The following is a 16,590-nucleotide window of genomic DNA, read 5'->3' as shown; positions in this document are numbered from 1 at the left end:
GGATCGGAACATCTCCCAGAGCAGCTTTGCACAGGCGCCAGAGCCTGCTAGGCCCCACGATTCTCGGCTTTAAGCTCCCCTTCTACTGCACACGGCTTCCTTTCGCCCCTAAATCCCGCCCTGCATGGTCAGACCTCTGGGAACCACTTTCCTCAGTTCGGCTCCACGCAGCGCTGGCATGATCCCCAAGTGGGGGCGCGGCTCCTCAACAAGCACCGCCCACTGCCAACAAGCCCCGCCCCCGGGCCGCCCACTCCGGTGAGCTCTCGTGTAGGTTTCACTGCGCTAGCCCCCGACTGCTGCTAGCTACTACGGCTGCGCCTCCTGGTCCCGCGCGTCACCGCTGCCGCCATGCCGGGTGGGCTGCTTCTCGGGGACATAGCCCCCAACTTCGAGGCCTATACCACCGTCGGCCCCATCCGCTTCCACGACTTTCTGGGAGACTCGTAAGTGGCCGCCGCGTCGCGCTGCCTGGCGGCGGAGACTGGGCGGCGTCTGCCCTGGTTCTCCTTTCCGCGCTGCTGGGGCTCGGCCCCGGCGCCGCCGGCTCCTCCTCTCAACCGGTTCCCGCACTTGCCTGAAGCTGGGGCCGCCCGGGCATCGCCAAGCGTTGCTGGGGACCCGCGACCTCCGGCCCGCCCTGCGCAGGTCACCCGATCCCTTCCCGGCCCTGGCCATGGCGGGGCTGGCGTGAGGGAGAGGTCCGGCGGAGGCCTTAGAGTGGTGGGGCGGGGCCGTGCGGTGTTAGCTGTCACTTCCCGGGACGTCCCGGGTTCGCACTGCCCTCCCTCCCCGAAGTTCTGGACTTTGCACCCTGGGGAAGGTGGATGCCTGAGACCAAAGTCAGAAGACAGTCACTAGTTAGGGGGACCGGCCCAGCGTTTGTTACCTGAGGTTTGCTTGCTTCCGGGAGTGGTATTTGCAGACTTCTGGACACAAAATGTAAAAAACCACCAGCTGCCAAGTGAGAAGTAGCCAGAAGACTTTTTGTCTAGAGCTTCCTTCAGTGGCTCAGATTTTTGTATAACAACTTTTGAAGCGAACAAGAACATTCTGTGTAGTTGTGCCCTTCATTCCAGAGCTTGCAACAGTTTAAGGGAAGGGTTGTTGAGCGGCTATGACCTATCTTTGTCCTAGGCAGTTCTCAGCCCGGGACACGTGTACCTCCTTGCTTTGAGACTCTTTTGTTTCGCAGTGGACCCTCCCCCCTCCATCTTGTCCAGTGCATGGCCTTGCTGCTGATAGCCACATTGGTGATCATGACCAGAAGTAAACGAAGTGATCTTAGTGTCTCAGCTTCTGAATGCATAAACTGTAAGTTGATTAGTTTCAGTCAGCACTGCAGACCTGGCCGATTCCATTACAGTTCTGGAGTTTGGTTGGCACCAATTAAACTGTGCCGCCTCCAGGCTGGACAGTTGAACTCTTGAGTTTGTGTCCAGTAACCAGGCATATGTTTGTAGAGAGACCCAACGGCTTATGAAAGTGATCAGTGATTGGGCAGGGCAGTATTAGATAATCAAGAAGAGATTCTTACACATCCATTTTCCAACTGCTGACTAAAGAAAAATAGAGCTTTGTGAAAGAGAGGCTAGAAAAAGAGTAGCAAGTGGCACTTTCACACCTTGTAGGCAGGAAGACTAAAAATAGGCATTAAGGCCAATCTCATACTCAGAAACTAGCTGTTAAGTAGTTCTCCAAAACTGCATAGGTTTATACAGTGTTCCTTCCCATTTCTTTCTATATACAGCTCTCAGCTCTATGAAAAGTGAAACCTTGCCTGAATTCTTCACTTGTACAAATTAGAGATAAATATTAACCTTTACATTTACAGTAAAGGTTCTTACTTTTATAACAATTATAAATGCTACTTAAGCAAACCATACCTGGGGGTGGGAGGGTCTTTGTAATTTATTGACCTGGTTCTATTTAGATTTGATTAAAAGTGTTGACCTATTAGCTGAGTCTGGTGATGTAGGCCTGTTATTCCAAGCACTTAGGAGGCTGAGGCAGGAGGATCCTAAGTTCAGGGCCTGTCTGCGTTTCAGAGTAAGTTCAAGGCCAGCCAAGGTAATGAGACCCTGTCTCAAAATAAAAACTCAGTAAATAAATAAAGGAGACTTCTTCTGAAAAAGCTACCAGTAGGAAGGTTTAAAAAAAAAAAATCTATAGCTCTATAAACAAGGTATAAGTCTGCTTAGGGTCAGGCATGATACTACCTGCCCTACTGGAGAAAGTTGCCTTCCTATGTATCATTATAATATATAGACTCTGCTGGTTTTTCCAAACTGCATTCTATATATAAGCAGACTTGTCAATTACAAACCCAAATATCATTTGGAGAAAAAATGAACTTCAAGCATTATGGGTATCTGCCCTACCCCTGACAATTGGAAATAAACAGTTTGGGTGCTGCATGTGATGAGTTTATGTAACTTTATACTGTCTCTGTGGTAGAGGCAGTTTCTTTGTAGTACATCATCACCAAATAAAGCACCTTTAGCAGAGGTTTTCTGGTGGTAGTCGGAGACACCATTTTCTTAGGAGGAAACCATTTTTGTCTTTTGAAAATGAGGAAGGAAATGGGTTAATGTTTTGAATTACTCTTAAGAGTAGGGAAGGCAGGCCAGGGTGAGAACTCTTGGAATAGCCTTCTGGTAAACTGGAGCTTGGCTTCTGAAGGAGGGGAGCTTATGAAGTGGTTTCAAACCAGTTCTCCAGCATGACTCAGCAAAACACTTGCCTCACAATAGAAAAAGACCTGTAATTCATCACCATCTTGACTGACATAAAGAAATGCCCTGTTCTGTTTGTTTCTGCAACTTCTCAAGCCTTTCTCTTGTCTTTCTTACCTGACCTATGCCTAGTCCTTTTCCATAGAATCTAAGGCCTAAATGTCACAGCTAGTTTAAATTTTGAGATATGCACTTTATAAGAAACTAAACATACCACACACTTCAGAAGTATTATCTGTTTTCAGTCTTATCATAGGGCCTTCCACGCTTTTTATAAGAAGGTCTTGTTCTGGGAGCTGAGTGGCAGGTGTAGGTGGGAAGGCAAAGTAGTCTTGTCTGCTTTGTTTTCTGTGCTCAGGGAAAACTGCCAAGCACTAAGCATCTAGGCCAGATTGAGTAATCTGCTAGACTAAGACGTTGCCCCTGCATGACTTAAATCAGTGGGAGTGAAGAGAACTGAGTGTTAAGTTTTCCTTTTCACTTGAAAGAATAGTTTCTGTTGCCAAGGAGAAGGAAATGATGCTGCAAAGTTTCTTGTTAACTCAGTTTGAGCCATCTTCAAAATCTATACATGTTTAACCTTAGACAAGGATAACTTGGTAGTAATTCCTTGTAGTTGTAGAAATCTGTATTGTAGCATGACTGTTTTCTCCCTACTTGGTCTGAAACAGGAAGAAAAAAATTACAGTTGAAGACATGATAGATAAAACTGGTAAAATGCTGTTATTTTGTCACAGTGCAAATACTAATGCCTTGTTTAGCAGGTTAGATCAGTGAAGCCAAGGGTCAGTCTAAATTTTACTTCTAAATAGAAGATAGAAGCCTCTCTGGTTCAGGTTATATAATCTGTTTATTATTGCAGTCAGCCATCTGTTTGGATTTGGGGCATAGTAGCAGCTGAATATCAAGGTCTATGCTAGGGGGGAAAAAAATGAAGAAAGGTCACTTTCCTTCAAAAGCCATTAAATTGAGGCTGCCTTCCTCTGCTAAACTGGAGAGATGGCTCAGTGGTTAAGAGCACTGGCCTCTTGCAGAGGACCCAGGTTCAGTTCCTACATGATGACTAACAGCTTTCCATAGCTCCAGTTCCAGGGGATTCAGTACCCTCTTCTTGCCTCCATGGGCCTTGCATGACACAGGCAGGGAAAACACTCATACACATACAATAAAAATAATACCCATTATGGGCAAAATACTCATGTACACAAAAGAAAAATAAAATAAAAAATGAAGGAAAGAGTAAAAAGTATTTCAATAGAGTACTTGGCTTAAGTTACACAAATTTTATTTGGCTGAAAAGGAGTCAGGTGTTTCCATAGCTTTAAGGTATGCAACACCCTAAAATAAGTGTTTTTGAAACATCATAATGAATTTTATGCATTTGATTACACTGAACTGTCAACTTTGGCTTCTCTGGAGGCAAGGTTGGAAAGTATTTCTCAACTGAAGAGTTTAAAAGTCTTCATTAAGCAGACATTTTAAGAAAGCAAGCCTATTTTGAATGCAGACATTGTATCCTTTCTTCATGATGCTGATAACAGTTCATTCAGTTGTGATCTTCTTCATTCCAGATGGGGCATTCTCTTCTCTCACCCACGGGACTTTACACCAGTGTGTACCACAGAGCTTGGCAGAGCGGCAAAGCTGGCACCAGAGTTTGCCAAGAGGAATGTTAAATTGATTGCCCTTTCAATAGACAGTGTTGAGGACCATCTTGCCTGGAGCAAGGTACAGTTCTGTGATGTGTGAAATAAATGTATGTATCCTTTCTGCTGCCTCCCATACAATGCCTAATGGACTTAATATCTTCCTAGGAATAGTGATTTTTTTTTTTAATATATACTAATATTTGACTGGTGGCCTGCAGCCCCCTACATAGCTTTGGTTTGAGGGGCTGGTCTTTGAATAAAGCCAGGCAAGATTAGAGAGTTGGGACTTTAATCCCTATCCAATACATGGGGAAAAGAGGCTGAAAGTTGAACTGAGCATCAGTGACTGATGATTTAACCAGTCATGCCTATGTAATGAAGTTTCCATGAGAATACAAAAAGGTTGAGCTCCGTGACCTTTTAGATAGCTAAACACATAGATTTCCCGGAGAGTGGTGTACTTGGAGGCGGACAGGGAAGTTCCTTACTGTAGTCTGCACATCTGTTCATCTATGTCCTTTATAAAATTCATTTCCCTGAATTCTGTGAGCTCCTCTAGCAAACACATTAATAAGTCCCAAAGAGAGGATCATAGGACCTCAAATTTATAGCCCATTAGTCAAAAGCACAACCTGGGGCTTGTGATTGTTATCAGAATTTGGGGTAACCTTGTGAGTTAATGCTATCCTCCAGGTAGACAGTGTCCAAATTGAGTTAAATGGAGGACACTCACTGGTATATGTTATAGAACCGGTTAGTTGTTGGAAAGGAGAAATGTCCATACACTTCTTGATAACTAAAAAGGTGACTGAAGTCTTTGTGTTGATTGTTTGGCAGGAGAATAGGGGGAGAAAAACACCACTTTCCCCCCTCTGTATCAGAAGTTATCAATTGGCATGTGCTTTGATTCTGAAGTTATATCTTAATTACATAGAGTATAACTTGGTTTCTGAGATAAAGGTGTATACAGACCTTAGGGTCAGAGTTCACTGGTTAACTGAAAATCTGACTTCAACTTGGTAGTGATCTCTGCATTGCTATATCCAGTGATGGCTTCTCAGTCACCTTTTTTGGTTTACCAGCAACATTAGGCCTAACTGATCACTCTTAAATACTGCTTCTGTTCTCCAGCTGCCGGGCTAAGATTTACTTTTCATCATCTCCCAGTTCCTAGTTTGTGCTGAAGTCCTACGCTTATCTCATAGACCGCTTCTCTTTACCATCTGTACTCTTCATCTTGGTGAGCTTTTCTACTCACATCTACAAATAACAGCCACGTGCTATGCTTCTCAGATTCCCTCTCTACATCAAAGCTCTCTAGCCTCCAGTTGGTAAAACCCTGCCTACTCAGTATCTCCCTTGGGATATGCAGACATCTTGAATCTAGCATGTCTTATGAAAAATTGAACCTTATTCTTCATCCCAGAGTCTTACTCATCGCAGCTTATGACAGTATAGGCCAAAACTGCAGGAGCTATTCTTAATGTCCCTTGGTTTTTCACCACATGTCTGGTTTCTGCATACACTAATTGACACTCTGTAGACTATGTCCATCCTTCTGTGTGGTACATCTAACACCCTATCATACTCCCCATGTCCTACTTAGCCCTTGTCTCTGCATATTGCTTATTTAGTCAGTTTCTTCCAGTTGGAGAGTAGACCAGCAGAGGTAGACTCCAGTTCATTTCTACAACAGTGCTCAGTGTAGACAGACAGTATTTGTTGAATTAATTAATTAATTAATTAATTAATTTGTCTGCTTCCAACCGAAGCATTTAATTAGATAATAAATTTGGTAATGTAAACTAAACATGAAAATACAGACTCGGCTACAATCTACTACTAAGTAACTACCTTTTGTGTGCAAGTGCTAGGCACTGTCAGTCACATGCAACTGAATAAAAGATGGCATGCCAGTGTGTGAAATGGAGAGGCTACTCACCATGGCTGTTTCAGACCAGTTAATCCTGAATGTCTCTCTTGAGTTGGATTTTTTTCATTCTGCACACCCTGGAAGTGAATAGTAACCAGCATTTCCACAGCTTTTCACAGATAGTTTCTCATTAGATGTTGGCAAAAACCCTTTAAGGTATAGCTATATGATCCCCATTTTTGTGAAAGTATGAGAGTGACTTACTCAAGATTACCCAATTAGAAAGGGGTGTCAGTATGATTTGAGCCTCAGACCAATGTTCTTTTCCATGCTAGATGGTAAAAGAGTGAATTTGTCCTGATTTGGGATAAAATATCAAAATAATGTGGTTCTTTGGTGTCCTTGAGTGTTATGTGCTGCTTATTAAGTAAGTCACTGGGTAGAGAATTAATCTGTATTAATATTAAAACACGAGTTGCCAGAAGAAGAGTTTAGAATCCATCACATTAATACCTTTAAAGTATAGGCGCATACCCAGGTTCATGTATCTGCCTTAGAAGTTTTCAAAATAGTGATTGTCTTAAATAGGAAACAAATCCAAACTACCAGAAGCAGTAACCAGCTTTGACGTATAACTGATTGTGTCCAACTCAAGATTTGCCTGGCATGAAACCATATTGGTTATTATTTAGTTGTGATGAGTTGATAGGCAGCCAGTGACAGAAAACAGGAGGAAAGTTTAGATAATAAAATTGAGGAATATGATAAAATCTGTTGTTATCCATTGATGTCACTTTTTCTCATCTTTGTGAAGAAATATAAAAGGGTTTGAAATCTGCTGAAGCATTCAACATCTTCTTTTACTTTAATGGCTTCATAGGAATAATACACCCTTTTCTAAGTCCACTTTCCCAATTCTTCCTAAAATCACCCAGTTAACTCCCTCACTTTCCTACAGTGGTTACTCATACACTTGCCTATATGTCTCCTTAAAATAGCACACGCACCCCCACCCCCCAAGAATGCCTTTCTTTTCCAAGTGAAAAATCTTGCCCATCTTTCAAAGGCTCAGGCAGAAGTTCTACCCCTTTCTTGAAGCCCTTCATCACTCAGCAATCCTGTTAATTTAAGAAAGTTGGGTGCGAAAAGGGCTTTGGTCTGTGAGTGCTGTACTCTGCTGATACTCCTGTCAGTGAATAATTGGGGTGAGAACTGTCTGTTCATCTCATTATTAAAATTTCTCAGAGAATATTATTACAATGACAGCTCTTTGTGTTGCAAAGTGATAACTATTAATTAATGAAATGCAGAGGTTTAAAATTCTCTTTCCCCTTTCTCCTCCATTGTAGGATATCAATGCTTACAATGGTGATGAGCCCACAGAGAAGTTGCCATTTCCCATCATCGATGATAAGAACAGGGACCTTGCCATCCAGTTGGGCATGTTGGACCCAGCAGAGAAGGACGAGAAGGGCATGCCCGTGACAGCCCGTGTGGTGAGTCAACAGTCCACTTAACACTCAGCACGAGCAGTCAGCCTATCCATGTGAATGTTTGAGCAACTCAAGGGAATAAAGTTCTATATCATCTACAGTTATGAAATAGCTATATGCCAGTGACTATGTCCTTGATTATCTATAATGTTGATGCAGTGTAGCTGAAATACTCAGCTAAATTTTCAAACTGTTTCATTCATAGCTGTTGAATATCTACACTGATATAAGTAGTTCATCCTAAAATGTTATCTAAAGTTAAATCTTTTCTGTGCATCTCCTATCAGCTGTCCTTTACAAGACAATTCTGAACTTACGTGTTCCGTCCTTTACTCACTGAGGAACAAACTATCCCTCATCTCCATAAATGCGCAACTATTTCATGTCCATTATCAACTCACATTAATAATACTTTCATGATTATCATCCTTAGTTTACCTAGTACCTACCTGGGGACTCTATTCCTAAGAAATTTGCATTGTAATTTTTCCTTGCTGTGACAGCAAAAACCTGTTAGTTTTGAAGATAACATGGAAAGTAATCTGTGTCCCAGGCACCCTGATCCAGTTTGTTTATCTCCTCCTGCTGTTTGATTTCCAGTTTTGTCTTTACATCTTCAAACACTGTTAACAACTGCAGAGTTTTCTAGGTGGCTTTGAAATAGGAACTCTAAAACCATAAACCCCAAAGAATTAAAGTCACCCAGGAATCCCATGTTGGGGAAGGAAAGGCTAAAGCCTTAGCACCAAAAGAAGAAATCTCTTCCTGAGGAAGAGATCACCCCAGTTACACAGCTGACCTCACAATAAATCAACATGTGTATCTTATGGCTTTGTTTCATCTTTTCTGTAACATTGTAACACTGAGGCCTGTAAGATGGCCCAGCAGGTAAGGACCCTTGCTGCTGAATTCCATCCACAAAATGCACACAGTAGAGAACTGACTCCTACAAGTTGTCCTCTCACCTCCACAAGCAAGCCATGATGTATGTGTGCAACCCCTCCCCTCCCATACATAATTTTTTTTAATTGTTATAGGAAAGGTGGTAAGTAACTAGGAGTTTTTCTCTCCCTTGTTTGGCCAAACTATAATTAAACTCATTTTCCTTTACCATTTCTGTTTCCTAATTTCTTTGAAATATAGGGAAGTGAGGCAGCTGGTTATGAACCCAAATGCTGGACAGCTGCTTTACTATCAGAAACACTGAAGAACTCAGCTGGTTATGAACCCAAATGCTGGACAGCTGCTTTACTATCAGAAACACTGAAGAACTCCTGTGCATGTCTGTGTGTCTTCTGCAGGTGTTTGTTTTTGGTCCTGATAAGAAACTGAAGCTGTCTATCCTCTACCCAGCTACCACTGGCAGGAACTTTGATGAGATTCTCAGAGTAATTAAGTCTCTGCAGCTGACAGCAGAAAAAAAGGTGGCCACCCCAGTGGATTGGAAGGTACTTAGATGCCTGGAAAGCCCAAAGTCTCTAAATGGCTGCTTTCAGAATCTGGGTTTCCTAGGACCCTATTTCCATTGTCCCAGTATATCAGGAGGAGTTGTCCTCATAGCTGAGTTTCAAATTGGCCAAGAGATCATTGACATTGTGTATATAAAACACAAACTCTTAGTATAAAGTTTAAAAAAACTAACCATAGTATTGCCTAATAAGCAAAATACAGCAAAACCTTGTTGGAGATGGGCATGGTGGAGCCTGCCTGTGGTCCCAGCACTCCAGAGGCAGAGGCCAGAGAATCACAAGTTCAAACTCAACTTGGGCTACATAGCAAGGTCCCGTCTAAAAAACCAGGAAGTAAGCAAAACTTGACTGACAGCTTCACTTATATGATGGCTTTGAAACTGTTGGTATATTAATATTCAATCATTTCTCCTAAGCTTCAGCCTTATAAACATATGTAGAAGTCTTTGAAATTTGTTCAGAAACTATGTATTTTAAGACAGAGTCTCATGTAAACCAGGCTGGCCTCAGATTCACCATGTAGCCAAGAATGACTTTGAACCTTTGATTCTTCTGCCCCTACTCTCAAGTGGTAGGATTTCAGTCTGCTGGTTTTATGAGGTGCGGGAGACTGAACCCAGGACTTTGTGCATGGTAGTAGGCATGCACTCTACTGAGATACAGCCCTAGTCCCTTTCTTTTTTCTTTTTTTAAATTTTTATTTATTTATTTTGGTCCTTTTGAAACAGGGTCTTCCTATAGCCCCCACTGGCCTGGAACTCACTATGTAGACCAGGCTGGCCTTGAACTCACAAAGATCTGCCTGCCTCTGCCTCCCGAGTGCTGGGTTTGAAGGTGTCCACCACTAGGCTCAGCAGTTTTTATTTATTTTTATTTAATGTGTATGAGTGTTTCTCCTGCATGTACATAGATGCACCCATGTCATGCAGTGCCCAAAGAGGCCAGAAGAGGGTGCCAGATCCCCTGGAGCTGGAGTTAAGGTTGATTGTTACCTGCTCTGTGGGTGCTGGGAACCAAAACTGGGTCCTCTGCAAGAGCAGCCAGTGCTCTTAACCACTGAGCCATCTCTCCAACACACACACACACCCTGCCCCGCTTTGTTTTTTTGAGATAGGCTCTTAGTATTTAGCCTAGGCTGGCTTTGAACTCTTACTCCTGCTTCGGACTTCTGAGTGCTAGGATTATAGGCATGCACCACCACGTTCATAAAGACTTCTGTGAATAAATAGGACAAGATAATATACCAGGAGTATCTTAGTGTTGCTTCGTGCTTTTAAGTATGCTAACCTGAATACCAAGTTTTGTTGTTTATTTCTGACAGGCAAATCATTTAAGTTTTCAGGAAGTCGGATGAGGGAAAAGAGAGGAGGCTAGCCAGCATAAATCCTATAAGGACAGATTTAGAATTGAACTTTAAGATGTGATGGCCAGCCATCGCTGGGTTTAAAACAGGACCATTTCTAGTTAAGATGAAGAAATACTTTATTAGCAAACACATCAAAAATCAGTTTGTGTAACTAAGTCCCTCAAAGAGGAGAGAGTAAAGAGGATCTAATTCTCATTAGCACCTCCACTACTTTTCTGTAGTTATTCTTAAAGACCTTTTAAACATAACTGTAAGATTGAACTTGACCGTTCTCAATGTTTTCCAATAGGATGGAGATAGTGTGATGGTCGTTCCAACCATCCCTGAAGAGGAAGCCAAACAACTCTTCCCTAAAGGAGTCTTCACTAAAGAGCTCCCATCTGGCAAAAAATACCTTCGCTATACTCCCCAGCCTTAAGTCTGTGTGCGGTAGTTGGGGCTGCAGCTGCTCACTCAGCACTGTGAACCTAAGGATATCAGCTGCTAGTCATGTTTCCTTGCAGTAGTTCCATAGAAACATCCTGGTGTGATGACAGCCAGGGTCGTAGGGTCACTATACTACTACTGGCTCATTAAACGGAAATGGCACCAAAATCTCTTGGGATTCTTTAGCCTGTGCCTTCACCAGCATTCTCTCCTGTCCTCAGCACCCTAGTGACTAACTCTCTTTGAAATAGATTCTCTATTTGAGAGTCAAATCTCATTGGGTCTCTGCAGGGTTTGTCATCAACAAGGTAGTATCAGATGATAGTTAAGGAATCTTAATTTGCTCTGTCATCAATTTTCATAGCTGTCCAAATTGAATCTTCTGCTACCCATTTTGGTGAACAGTAGAACTTGAAATTAAATTTCTCTTAAAGACTACAACCCAGGAATTTAGAGTAACATGTATTCTTTAATACTTGGTGTTTTTAATCATTTGGGGAGAAAACTTTTCAATTCTGTGCTTTTTTAGTAGATAGCTGAAGTAAGGACAGCAGGAGAGTTCTTTAACTATTTTGCTGTAAAAAATGGGTGGTAAGTTTCTGTCAAATGGGGACTGTGAAAGGCTTCTTTTGCCTGCTGAAGAAGGAGATGTATCCAAAGGTGTGAGCAAGGCGGTGCATGTACCTCATGGCATTTCCCTATGTCAGTCTGTTCTCTGATGATGTGTGCCTGTGAACACACCTTGTGAAAAGAGGAGAGGCGATAGAGAACATTTTATTACTGAACTGTCCGAGCAATAGGCTGCCATTTTCTGAACTTTGCTTTTTGCAGATCAACAAATAAAATCCTCTGTTGAAACCGGATCATAGAATTGTGTTGTCACATCTTGAAGTACTAGATTAGACTCACGCCCTAAAGTGTGGAAGCAGGCTTCTCTAAGGACAGATAGATGAAAGCTAATATGAAACAGAGGAGCCACGGAAGAACAGGCTTTCCAGACATCTTGGATCATTTTGTTCCTTTTTTTTTCTGCTTGGATCCTAGAGTGCAATAACATGACAGATTACAACCTCTTAACCTAATGTCTTAATGATATGGCTGGCTGGCCTGCGAAAATATGGACCTTGGGGCCGGAGGGATAGCTCCACAGTTAAAAGCACTGGCTGCTCTTGTAGAGGACTTGGGTTCAGTTCCCAGAATCGACATTGGATGACTCACAGCTGCTTGTAACTCCAGCTCCAGGAGATCTGAAACCCTCCACTGGCCTTCTCAGGCACACACAACACATATTCCACACACATAGCATACACTCACACAAACACAAAATTAAGAAGCTTTTAAAAAGTATGAACCTTGAGAATAATGATATCTTGGTTTTGCTCCTTTGAACTCAATGGTCTCTCTTAGGCCTATACAGTGCTACTAAGTCAGGTTTAAAAAGAGGTATCCTTCCAGGCCTTTAATCCTAGCACTCGGGAGGCAAGGGCAGGCAGATCTGAGATCAAGGCCATCTTGGACTGCATAGTGAGTTCTAGGCTGGCTGTGGCTACAAGAACACCCTGTCTCAGAAAACAAAAAAAGGCATGGTCTTAGTCTGAATTATGACAAAGATCATAGACTAAGCAGCTTAAGCAGTGGACATTATTTCTGTTTCATGTTGGGACATCTAAGAACCAGGCAGTGGTAGATCCTGGGTCTGAGGAAGGCCGACTTCCTGTCATAGACAGCTGTCTGTCATGCATCCTTACACCAAGAGAATCATTTCTACGGGGGCTTTTGTCTTCTGACTTCCCTGGCTCTGCTGCCTGTCATTTCCCTAGAGATTAGGTACCTCACTGCTTCTCTTTGCTTACTTTAGCCTTTCCCTTTCATGGAAAGTCTGTCTTCAACTTCCGTTTGGGTGTATTTGTTGTTAAGTCTTTTGTTTTCAGTATTGTCTTGCTTTGTAGCCCAGGCTGACCTCAAACTTGTTCCTCCTGCCACAGCTTCCCAAGAAGCTGGGGTTGCAAGTGAACACCCTGCCCTGCATTATCTGGCTTCAGTTTTTATGGCAGAAGTTCAGAATCTCATTGGCCAACACTAATAACTCAAACTTCAGTCATGTTTATTGACCAGTGAACACTAAATTAGCAAATTCAAAGTCAAATCCATCACATTTTCCCCATCCCTGGTAAGGTTGCCTCTCACTGCTCATTCAAGCACTTAAGTTTTGATATTTTGTTTGTATCTGTTCTCCCCACACTAATGATGTCAGTATAAAAATGCTGAAGAAAAGCCCAAGGAAAAGGGATTATATACACCCAAACAATTCTGAAATAGATTCTGACTAAATAGTGTAGAGACAGGCTTTGAACAAGTATCCCTTTCTAAAAGAGTCCATAATGCATAGACATTTCCAGGGGCAGGAGTGATCCTAAGCACATTTTTAAATGTATTATCGGGCCAGCCTTTTATGTAAAGAGTAATTAGTAGCTGTGTGTGTGTGTGTGTGTGTGTGTGTGTGTGTGTGTGTGTGTGGTATCCTAATGGATATGAGAAAACGTACAGTGCTGATTACTGGGATACTGGAAACAAGAATAAAGCTGAACAGGTGATTAACAGAGTAGAGAGGCGGGAAAGGGAGGGAAAAAGTCTGATAATTTTTTTCTAAGTCTACCATCTGAAAACCTGTCTGATTTACAGGACAATAATAAACTTCCTTAGTGTTTAAGCCTTTTTGAGTTGTGTTTTCTGATCACCTGCAGCACAAAGTAGCCTATATACACAGAATGAAGTGCAATCTTCCAGTCATTTCACACGTGTGCCTCCTACACAAGACTAAAGAAGACGTTTTCTAGTGCTCCTGTACCACCTACATTGACCTCAGGGTACCATGTGCACTGAATATTTTCAGCAGTGCATTAAAATGCAGAGCCCCAGCTGTCCCCTGAGACTGACACAGTTGGTGCTCATATAGCCCTCATTTTAAATAATCCAGATGTTGGTGACAGCATGGCTAACATTGCTCCCCAATGTCCATTTCCCTCTGATTAACATCCTGACTGTGATCAGAGTAGCAAGGTAAGGTGCCAGCACATCTCAGGGTGACAAGGTAAGCACATGGCTGTGTGACAGCTCTGGCCCAGGGTGAAGTCCCTTCCTAACTGAAGGCAAAGCCACCAAAGAAAGCTCTTCAGGCTTCTCCTGAAAAGCAAATGGGCTGCCACATGATATGTCCCGACCCGTCCCAGGGTGAAGTCCCTTCCTAACTGAAGGCAAAGCCACCAAAGAAAGCTCTTCAGGCTTCTCCTGAAAAGCAAATGGGCTGCCACATGATATGTCCCGACCCGTAGGACAGTCAACGTGGGTATCTGGAGGGAGGAGAGGGGACGGAAAGGGACAAGAGATGCGAAGAATGGAGACAAGACAGGCTTTCTGATCAAGTCTCATTTAATGAACATCTACACAAAGTTTTTATAGTGAGGAGAGGGGGAAGTTGGCAGGGACAAATCCATTGAAGTAGAGCAATTCAATTAACAGAATGATTATCACAATAACACCACACCAATTGATCACAGAGTAAATTCCATAGTAACACCACAATTCTATATAGCAAGTTATAAATCAATTAAGAGGTTACACTTGTATGATTACAGAGTAATACCAAAGTTTCTTAGCAATTACATGAGAAAATGAGGGAGTCTCTCAAGCGTTAAGTGCCCAGGTTAGAACAACATGTTTGTGAGAGGCTTTCAAGTATAGTCATCGGGTTAATCTCAAACCAGGCCAGCCTTGGTGTCTGAAAAACAGCTTTGCCAGGAATCAGGTCTTGCTATTTCCTGGGGTAGGGGCCTACGGCTCCCGACAGATCCCCCTTTCTTTTATATTTTAAAAAGAAGGAAAATGAGCCAAAACAATCCCTTAGGGAACTGTACCTGCCTTAGGTTGGAGAATTCCTACTGAAGCTTATACCCATCATAGGCTAAGACAGCAGCTTTGGCTGCCCGGGTTCAGCTCTCAAGGGGACGACTGAAACACGTCGTCATGTGGCCTTTCAGGCTCATAAGGCTCTTCTCGATCTTTAAGTGCAAGCCTGAGATAATGTATTTGAATTGGCTTTGCTGTAAGATCATCAATCTGACTTTTAATGAAGGTGTTAACTTTTACCCCAACCTGTGCTCTGTGTTGAGGTTAGGCAGAGCCTAAGTCCCCCTCTAAGCAAACAAAAGGACCCTAAGGGGACAAACAGTGTACAGCATGGAAGGGCATTACATAAATGATTAAAACAACGGTGTACAAAGCATGTGGAACAATTAATGAATCATGGAGAGAATCATAGTATCACAGGCAAAGTCGAGAGAAAACGGTGGGTGCCAGGCAGTGGAAGCAGTCCATAAGAAACACGAACAAAGTCCAAAAACCCAATCCAAAAAATTGGGAACACAGGATGTGATGATGGATGGTGTAGTGATGACACAGGTGGCATAGAGTCTGGAGATGTTGTAAAGCGGATGAGGCATTCAGGTACCCAACATGTATTGTCAGCATTCTGTGGAAAAAAACATAAACATGCCCTCTCCCCCAAGTGAGGATAAGGGGGGATGTCACAATTTATCAGCTGTAGAGTTGAAAACAAAGAGGGTAAGAGGAAACACAAGGACAGTTAGTTTGGTAGCAGCGACTGGAAACTTCCAGGAGCAAAATTTATAGTGCCTTGACCCTGTGGAGCAAAAGAGGTACGTATGTACCAAGCAGGTGTCCAAGGTAACATACAAGAAACAAAACGACAAGAGAGGGAGGACACATACCTTAGTTTTAGAATATCTAAGAGTAACACAAACATGGGTTGTCTAAAACACATTCATGGAACAATAAGGTGACAACAGGTAACCATGGAGACACAAACATACCATTTAAAGTGAGACAAACAAGGCAAAAATAATTTATAACTGATATCAGTAACCTAATTTTGTAAGTTTTGTAGTGTGTTGTTTTATTTCTGACATCTATTGTAAACTCATGGAACCTGGAAAAGAGCAAAATAGAGTTCTAGCTCCTGTCACGAACTACCTGCTGCTCCAAGACTCATCACAAGTGGCTCCTGCCACAAGCCACCTGTCCAGGGCACCCCTCACAAGCTATTTCTGCCAAAAGCACTGTGCTGTTGAGAAAGACCACAGAAAGGCAAGTTTTAAAACTGCCACTTTTTACACATTAGCCACAAAGAGCCGTGCCAGGCTCAGACTGAGAGAAATTTGTTAAATGGTACCATCAAACCGAATTGAAACAAAACATGTTGGGAATGAGACCCAACACAGATCTGCAAAAGGCACAGTGTCGACATTGCGTGGGCACACCTGATTTACATCCAAAGTATCACTGTGGACAGCCCTGGTCAGCATCCTGAGCAGCTCTCCAATTGTTTTTCTGATTAATTACAGTACGCCTGTTTTTACAGGTTTATTATTATTATATGATCAATTTAGATTAGGTCCCCCTGTCAGGAACCCAAGAAGACTGACCTTTGAGGTGGAAGCCCTTTTTAACCAAAGAAAATCCTGCATGCCAAGGCACTAAAACATGCAAGCTGCTCTCAGTTC

At 42.6% G+C, this 16,590-nt stretch overlaps 1 protein-coding gene across 2 annotated transcripts; it reads left to right on the top strand.

The window, feature by feature from the left end:
• The first annotated feature begins 244 nt into the window (after positions 1-244).
• Prdx6 (peroxiredoxin 6) lies at positions 245-11,874 on the top strand. 2 transcript variants are annotated; one of them, XM_008839136.2, is made up of 5 exons: positions 245-446; positions 4,307-4,463; positions 7,607-7,753; positions 9,052-9,198; positions 10,875-11,874. In XM_008839136.2, the coding sequence occupies exons 1-5, from the start codon at positions 352-354 to the stop codon at positions 11,001-11,003; spliced, it is 675 nt and encodes a 224-aa protein (XP_008837358.1). In that variant the 5' UTR covers positions 245-351; the 3' UTR covers positions 11,004-11,874. The 2 variants fall into 2 exon arrangements, with proteins under 2 accessions (XP_008837358.1, XP_029422337.1); XM_029566477.1 differs by lacking the exon at positions 245-446 and adding an exon at positions 1,164-1,314.
• The last annotated feature ends 4,716 nt before the right edge of the window (positions 11,875-16,590 follow it).

This window comes from Nannospalax galili, unplaced genomic scaffold (genome assembly GCF_000622305.1).
Source record: "Nannospalax galili isolate Female #2095 unplaced genomic scaffold, S.galili_v1.0 scaffold2399, whole genome shotgun sequence".
Lineage (NCBI taxonomy): Eukaryota > Metazoa > Chordata > Mammalia > Rodentia > Spalacidae > Nannospalax > Nannospalax galili.
This window is presented reverse-complemented; position numbering and strand designations above follow the sequence as displayed.

Excerpts from the sequence above, each read along its gene's own strand:
- Prdx6 (XM_008839136.2), top strand. The coding sequence starts at position 352 with ATGCCGGGTGGGCTGCTTCTCGGGGACATAGCCCCCAACTTCGAGGCC. Across the intron at positions 447-4,306 it reads CACGACTTTCTGGGAGACTC|ATGGGGCATTCTCTTCTCTC; the intron begins GTAAGTGGCCGC and ends TCTTCATTCCAG. Across the intron at positions 7,754-9,051 it reads TGCCCGTGACAGCCCGTGTG|GTGTTTGTTTTTGGTCCTGA; the intron begins GTGAGTCAACAG and ends TGTCTTCTGCAG.